Source organism: Frankliniella occidentalis, unplaced genomic scaffold (assembly GCF_000697945.3).
Source record: "Frankliniella occidentalis isolate FOCC.00 unplaced genomic scaffold, Focc_3.1 Scaffold480, whole genome shotgun sequence".
Taxonomy (NCBI): domain Eukaryota; kingdom Metazoa; phylum Arthropoda; class Insecta; order Thysanoptera; family Thripidae; genus Frankliniella; species Frankliniella occidentalis.
This window is the reverse complement of record NW_026267598.1, coordinates 49,177-57,634: the sequence shown is the minus strand read 5'-3', so window position 1 is coordinate 57,634 and position 8,458 is coordinate 49,177. Positions and strand designations below refer to the sequence as shown.

The 8,458-nt window shown below is 38.3% G+C and overlaps 1 protein-coding gene and 1 long non-coding RNA gene across 4 annotated transcripts in view; one reads left to right on the top strand and one right to left on the bottom strand.

The window, feature by feature from the left end:
• The window catches only part of LOC113214045 (procathepsin L-like), an 11,216-nt gene extending 8,819 nt beyond the window's left edge, over window positions 1-2,397 (bottom strand). For 2 of the 3 annotated variants that reach the window (XM_026433296.1, XM_052274976.1), the window contains exon 1: window positions 1,907-1,970. In XM_026433296.1, coding sequence (XP_026289081.1) covers window positions 1,907-1,955 — 49 coding nt within the window. In that variant the 5' untranslated portion in view covers window positions 1,956-1,970. Of the gene's footprint in view, window positions 1-1,906; window positions 1,971-2,249 lie in introns of those variants that run through there. The other variant, XM_026433297.2, reaches the window with a different exon arrangement.
• A 2,110-nt stretch (window positions 2,398-4,507) lies between these two features.
• LOC127751426 (uncharacterized) lies at window positions 4,508-8,451 on the top strand. Its single transcript, XR_008012128.1, has 3 exons — window positions 4,508-5,243; window positions 5,472-5,617; window positions 5,891-8,451. It is a non-coding gene; the product is annotated as an uncharacterized LOC127751426 (long non-coding RNA).
• The last annotated feature ends 7 nt before the right edge of the window (window positions 8,452-8,458 follow it).

Here is an 8,458-nt window from a genome sequence, read left to right as displayed (position 1 = left end):
ATTCACTACAACTGGGCAGGAAATGGACAGACTATGAGGAGTTCAAATAAGTAAGGGCTGGACTGTCGATTAAAAAATGATTTGATAAAAGCAATTGTGTGCAGGTGCGAAAGTGAATGAAATCTACTGTCAAAAAACTGGTTGTGTATTATATTTAACGGCACATATGCCTCTTTTACCTGGGATTGTCATTCCATTATAACACCTTGGCTAACTAAATAAGCACTGCAAAATGCTTGCAAAGAATAGGTTCGTATTGCAAACTATTTTCTTTGCAGCTTGCAAAGAATTTTCAAGCATCGTAATACGAACTAGTTCTTCGCAAGCTTGCAAACTATTTCTTTGCAATGCAAACACATTGTTTGCAAGGATTCTGCCAGCTTGCAAAGAACTTCTTTGCAATACGAACTAATTCTTTGCAATACAATGCTCAGAAATTCTTTGCAACGTTGCAAAGAATATAGTTTGCAAGCATTTTACAGTGAGAGGAAAAGACGACGAAGCGTTCAGGGTTTCTACAAGATTGCCTCCCCTGAACCTAGCTTTGTATCTGCTTCCTGATAAGGCCAATAACAAGTATCAAACATTCTAGAATGATTATTAGCTTTTATAGACGTTGACGATTGGAAAAATGTTCCCAAGAAATATTAATAGTTGATCATGACCTTAAAAACAATCTTGATTGCTCTTGCTTCTTTAAAGGGACCAAGGACCATCATTTGCGCCATTTCGTTTTGGACTACAAAATTCTGTGAAACTTTAAATATGGCACACCTTATACAAGCATTCGCTGGTTAATACACTGTTAAAAATTTCTTGGGATTTCCCGAAGATTCACTTTCCACCTCTACTATAAATTCCCAGAGGACTCCGTTTTTAGGTTTTGTGTACTAAAACAGATGTTGAGGGTGGAAGTTGTCATTCGTCTATATGTTTTAAAGCTAAACTCGACACGTGAAATCTACAGAGTTCTTTGGGAAATCCCAAAGGACTTTGGCAATACTTTTCACGAGTGTTCCTCCGTGAAATCCCAGGATTTTTTCTAACAGTGTAAGTACTGCTTCTGCAAGTAGGTACAATCAACTTTACAAATGTAGTCAGTGGCAAATGGGAGAAATAACAGTATTCTTTCAAAATGAAATCGTGGAGAGTACGCATTTAAGCAGGCGTACATACTGATACTGTCTATACTTTTCAAATTCCTGTTTACGGAAATGCGTTGTGAAAAAAATTGCCACCTCTACAGGATTTTGACAGAAGTAACAATCCTTTTTGGCTTTTAAAAATGCCTAACTTCAGAAGTACACCTGAAACTATTTCGAATTAAGACAGCCAATTACTCTTTCCCTTTAGAATAGGACAATGTGTCATAGTTTACTATTGCTCCGTAAAGAGAAGTTTCAGCATGTAACAACATATTAGTAATTGTATACCCACACCCCTGGAGATTACTATCGTAACGCCCGTTTATAGTTTGAGGAAAGCACACTGTTCACGTATGCTTTGATCTAACAAGGGAAGGTTTTCCGGTGATACACTCAGATTTCAATGGCGCTTCAAAGTGTTGTTGTTTTCATCCCTAGATTAGGTTTTGCATTGGTTTTAGCTGCCCGTAGGGAGTTTGAAGGTCGTTTTACGCGAATTTAATCGAAAATTGGTCAAACTTTTTAGCCTGATTATCACTTTAACATGCACGTATCTCAAGAACCGTTTGAGCTACAGCGCCCAGATTTTGAGGGAAATCATAATTTAGCACGTCCTTTCATTGTAGAAAATTTGAACGAAATCGATTCGGGTCGCAAAAACGGGTCCGGAGAGGGGGTTGCGACCCTAGGCCACTTTTGGTGAACCCCATTGATTTGGTTCAAATATTTGTCATGGAAAGTACTAATTGAAGGATAATTACCTGCAAAATCTGGGCGCTGTAGCTCAAACGGTTTCGGAGATATGTGCATGCAAAGATGTCAAAAAACCGATGAATTTGGGAAATTTTTGATGAAATTCTTGTGAAATGACCCCCAAACTCCCTACGGGCAGCTAAAACCAGTGCCAATCCTAATCTAGAGGTGCAAACAACTTCTCTTTAAAACGCCTTTGAAATCTGACTGTATCACCGGAAAACCTTCCCTTGTAAGTCAAAAGTCAAGTACGATTATTATAATGCGTGCTGGGTGCGCTTTGATTTCGACAAACATACACAAATATCTACTAGACAAAAAGTTTCTCCGAATAACGTGTAGCGCACTTACCGGTCAGGGTTTACCAAGTGCTGGCCTGAGGTGAATGTCGCCTTTTATACCCAGTCTGAGAAACAGAGCTAGAGGCACTTCGAGATAAAAATGACGCAGAACGCATTATATCGCGAACAGATTTCTTACTGATGTCGAAGTGCCACTTGAGTAAGAAATGCGTCATTCCCTGGGCGTTGGTCGACCCGTCCCTTTGTCCTGCTCCTTCGTGAATGACAATAGGATCGGCCCGCTATCGGGCATACGTCGACTCGACAAAGAATATTGTTTTCTATTAAGTGGATAACGAAGCAGATGACATAAAACTGTAAAAAATGAAGGTATTTTGCCGCACGTTTGAACTTTATTGTAAATATTCCAAAGTTAAAAAAATCAAATGCCAAGAATTTCGGACAGCCAATGGTTGCGCGTTTTTAACTATTAGAAATCTACTACTTGCGCCTTTGCTTCTTATCAATAAGACATAACAGCGAGGGGTACGGTACCTCACTTCAAACAATCGCTGTACACTTTGAAAAAGAATCTAATTTAAGTCACTAACAATCGCAACTTAAATCCCTAAGAACCCCAGAATCTTTTACAATCGACACAACCATTTTCAATCTTTTTCTCTTAAAATCGTAACAATCACTTAAAATCAAAGTTGAATCAGAAGAACAGCCTTCTACAATCAGCATTAAATCGCAGCAATCGACTACAATCATTCATTAACTCATCAATCCGTCGTTGAATCATTACAAAAACCAAGAATCACTTCTTAGACCATCGCAATCGAATCATGGATTATCCGACACCTCAAATATCTCTGTTCTCAGTTGTAATTTCTACGACTGAATCTCTTATCCGCACTGTTAAAAATTTTGGGGGAGATTTTACAGAAAAAGTCTAGGTATACTTAGTGCCAAGTAAAAGTCTGGTAAAGTTACCATAGTCTGTAAAATTACAGACACTTGTAAAAATAACTCCACGAAATTTCTGTAAAACTAATACCAAATATTTCTGTAAATATATTAACCAATGTGTCCCGTAATTTTTACCCACATTATTCTTAGGTAATATATGCAAGAAAAAGATATTTTTGGCGACTGTTTTCTTGTTCTATGTATGTCATAGTGAACCGCCGACGGGTTTCATTGGTGAAAGTGCTTGAAACTTCGATCTATTGGTGGGATCGAACCCCCGACCTCGTGGTCGTAAGCCCGATGCCTCGACCATTGCGCTACGGCGGCGCGCTCGCTGCAGGTAGCCTGTCTGTACTCCATATCTTGCTTCCTACTAGCCACGCGACGTTTCCTACGGTTATCTGCCCTCTCTCCTCAGTTCTGTGGACATTCGCCTCTTTGTCAAACTGGTTCTTGGACATACGCCACTCTGTCAAAATTCCTGTGGACATTCGCCTTTTTGTCAGATTGTACATGGGCATACGCCGTTTTGAGCTATGAGTGTAACTCAGGACCTATTAAAGATTGAGATATGCTGTTCGATTTTGACAGCAATGCACTGTTAAAAATTCCGTACCCCAAAACAGAATTGGTACGGAACCTCCTGTTTTTTCCATCTACGGTACTGATCCGTAACAGAACAGGTCTGTAGTTAGGAAACACAGACTTGACCGTTCTTTGAAAGAACGGGTTATCTCGTACAGTCTTTCCGTGAAATATTATAAATAATTTTCAATTCATTTGTTTTAAAAGCACACTCTTTGAAGGGGTGTTTCTTAACTTTGTGCTCTTTAGACAAAACCGTAATCTAGTGTTCTTTTAGAAGTGGAGAAAACGCAATTATAATTCAACAATCATTGATGTTCACACTGCATCTGAGATTAGAGAAGCATGGTTTTAACTAGTTTTGACAAGACACATTTAAGATTGTCATAAACATTAACTATGGGATGAACAGTAATCTTTCTGAAGAAAACAACATGTTTTGAAGAATCATTTAAGAACAACAAAGACAGTTTGGCCTAAGGCAAAAAACTAGACTCAAAGCCTGTGCATGCTTTCGGTTCGTCACTGGCAAAGTGACAGTACTCACCAGAACAGCAAAAAAAAGGCCCAAGAGTTGTATTTACGGCAGACGTTGTCCATCCAGGACAAACACTCAAAACTCACTGCATCAGAGCTGGGCCTCGAGCTCTTATTTTTAACTGTGGAATAGGCACTGCACTTTGTTGACGAAGTATCGTGTAACCTCTCTAGCCCCATGAGAAGTGGTAGTAGTTGTCGAGTATTGGCTTTCAGGCTGCCGCCTACGGTGCCCTCCATGGCTAAGTACAAAAGAAAAATGCTGCGTAGGAAATGGTCGACACTCTAGTAATCACGGTAAAATTCCACGAACAAGTGGTAATTCTTTCTGTCTTATTCTTCGTGGCGCGACGGTGCGACCGTACACGAACGGCACCATGTTAGCTACTGTTATTGTGTGTCGGCGCGTTTATCTGCAAGGCGTCAGTGTCGTCTGCGCTGCTAAACAAGTCGTCCTGCGAATAACAACCTATAGTGAGTTAACGGCAGAACAAACTCTTGTTAAACTCTTGTGATTACTTTCTCTGATTATTTTGTCTCACACGGTAAAAACGAGCCCTGGGATTCCCAGGAGTTTTCTTCATTTCCCAGGGGAGTTGGAAGTGTCACCCTCAGGTCTGTGTGTCTTTTTTAAAAAGTTTTGGTTCGTGAATTAGTTGTTATCGTTGACCGTCCTAGCTGACAAGGTTAGTGTTCGGAGCAGTTACCAGCGCCATCTATCGGTCAGATGAAAACATGCACCTAGCCGAAGCTGGCATGAGCCGCGCCGCATGAGCTGAGATGCCGAGGCGTCGAGCCATTCAATGTCAACAATCTATGTTATGGTGTAGAATGTTCAGATTCAGTTATTTCGGTAGAGCTTAGCATTTTAGACATCCCGTGTACTCTGCTGGCGGATTTAGATGTCAGTATGATAGTGCAGTACTGTTCGTCCAGACCGTGATGCATTTGTTGTGATGTTTACCCTTATGTGAGTACATTTTCTGTCACCCTCATTGCTTTCCTCTCGCTTGCGCTTATAACTACACAATTCACCGATTTATTAATTTAAATATTAAACGTTTTATCTGTTCGTTTCGATAATGCATTTGCTAGCATTTCTTGCTCACCTCGGAAGGATGATAGGCCTCATAACCTATGAAATCTGATGAACAACAAATCTTTGTGTACTTATTGTTATTTTCTTCTCCTTTTACAGACAAGTCTGTCGCTCACAGTAGAAGCTGCTCGATGTTAACCCCTCCTGAGCTGAAATGTCCTTGGCCAGTTCGTACAACTATTAATCTCAACATTTGCAACAAGGCCTCTACTAAACGAATAAATGACACCTGTATTCAGAGATTGGTAAGTTGTTTCTATTGACAGTGGTCTATTATTGTTTTGAAAAGATTTCTGCTTTTGTTTTACAAGCCTTGTTGTCTCTTACATCGTAAAAAGTGCTCTGGTTTTAAGATTACATGAATCCTGATTTAGTAATTTAAATTCATAATGACATTGGATTCCTACCGAGCATAGTTATTCTGTATTTATTAGCCTTTCCCTGCCATGAATTTTTCAACTGTCTGCCTCAATTTACACTTTGTATTAATTTTTTGTTTGTCTTCTTTTTGATTTCAGGAACTTTTGAGACTGGAAGCGTTTCATGAGCTGGGCGTTCATACCCATTCCTCGGTCATCTGTCAAATATGGAAGTGATTTTTTTTTAACCCCGCCCATATGGGCATGTGATTTTTCTTTTTCTTTTTAAAGACTGACTGATTAGTTCTATGTTAATGAATTTGTACAATTGTAACTTGTGTCTCTCTTATCAAGACCTTTCAATCCATTTTTTAATGCTGGTGCACTTTGCCGTTGGCATGCTCAAGCTGAGATGGTGATGTCGAACATTATCGAAGTTGAAGAAACGTGGCCAAGTCTGGTATAAGATCTGGGGTAAATTAAATTCTTGAATTTATTAATATCGGCTTAAAAGCAGGGCACACACTTGGAGAATGTAGGGAAATACTGCTTGCTGTGGATTTCAACTTGAAAAGTTGGGTTTTTGAGTGATTTATACAAATTTTATTACTTTGACTATTTAGACTAAAACTTATGGTAAGTTATTATTCTAAACTATTATTTGCTTTGGATTTCAATTCATCTTAGTTATTTTAAGGTGTCACTCCATATTGAGATTGGCCAACACCTCTCTGGATGTAATTCTGAAACTTTTCCGAAGTTGAATAGCGGCCAAGCACCATAATTAATTTCACTTGAGTTTCAACGGTTGAATTTAATTTTATCATGCCAAAAGCAGGGGACAGACATAGAGAATGTAGGGAAATACTACTTGATGTGGATTTTAGCCTTAAAAGTTGGGATTTTAAGTGATTTACCTCAGGGAGGGTGGCCTTGGGCTTGATGCCCATGAAGATCATTCATTACTGTTTTCTTTCTCATTTCTTTGTTTTAGCATTTGAATTCAGTATTATGGGTTAAAAAGGAGGGAATGGACTTGGACAAATAGCACTTGTTGTTGAATTCAGCCTAAAATGTTGAGTTTTTAAGTGAATTACATACTGTAGATGGTGGTGGTGCTGCTCTTCTTGTTGAAGATCTCTGATCACTCTTTTCTTTCTCATTTCTTTGTTTTAGCATTTGAATTCAATATTATGGTCTTAACAGCAGCCGCTACACTTGGACATTGTATAGAAATAGCATTTGATGGGGATTTTAACCTCATTACCTGACTTCTATGGTCATAAGTGTGCCTGTCGATTTATGTTTCCATTCAGGACCACCCTTGGTATCCGCCTTGGTATTTCATTTGCTTTAGCTCTTGGATTTATTATAATGTAATATTGAGTAACATTTGATGTGGATTTTAGCCTGAAAAGTTGACTTTTATAGTGATTTACCTGAATTCTGATATTGGTTAAAATGATTAATTCTTATGTTATGATAATATTCTAAACCACTATTTGCTTGGATTTCAATTCATCTCAGTTATTTTAAGGTGTCACTACATGTTGAGATAGGCTTACACCTCTGGAGATGTGATTGTCAAACTTTTCCGAGGCTGGATAGCGCTAAATTCTGATAAGGGCTCTAGGGTAAATTATTTGCTTGAGCCTAATTTTATTATGCCAAAAGCAGTACAACTAGAAGGAGATGATAAAGAAAAACTATTTGTATAGGATTTCAACTTGCTTGTTCTTGTTTTTAGGTATACAAGAACTACTTTTTAAAATGGTAATCAATTTGTTCAGAGGTGAAAAGTTTTTTTGATGCTTTTGTGCCTCGTGAGCGTGTTGGTTCTGGGTCATTGTTCCTGTGTTAGTTTGTGATAACTTGCAACCTCTTCTTGATAACACTGTAACAGTGCTTCCAAAAGAGCAGGAGGCTTGAGCAGTTTTCACTCCCACCTGCCCTTTTGGAGGCACTGGTTTGTGGTCTTGTTTCCTGAAGTTGATCTGTTTGATTTTTGTGGTTTGTTATATCTTTCTTCTCTCTGATGGGTTAAGAATTGTGTATAATGTGTCAATTGCTATAGATTTTTAAATTTTCCATCCCCATGCATAATTGTATGAGTTTAATAAGAGTAATATTAATCTGATTAAGTGAATTGAGACAAGGTCTGTACAAGTTAGATGAGAGCTATCATTTCAATGTTCCAATACCTTAGTAGCAAACAGTCTATTTTCTTTTTAATGAACAGGTTGAAATGGAAATTTTTTATGATAAGAGCGTGGGTCATGTTCCATAAGAGTGGAAAGGAGAAACAAGTTACAAGATTTCTTTTATAAGAAAATTCCAAAGGTTTTAATAAAAATCTTGAAATAAAATACTGATTTCATCATTTCCCAAAATGACTAGTAATACACTACTCTCATATCACAGTTTCAGTAATCAAATATTGATAAGCAGAATATAAAATAAAAAGTAATTCGTCAAAATAAAACATTATTTCATTAACTATCTAATAGCAGTGATAAATGTTCTAGTTGGTACTACTGCAGAACGATACATCGAGTTTAAATGTTACGTGTTGGTAACACTGCAGAGTTCCGCCCTTGACCCTGGTCTGTTAGGCCCCGGGTGAATACCGGTTCCGCTAATTAATGACCCCTGGCCTTTGACTGTATCCTGTGTTGTGTACTCACTTAATAAACTATAGTGAAATAGTGCCAGAGTCTTTATCCTCAC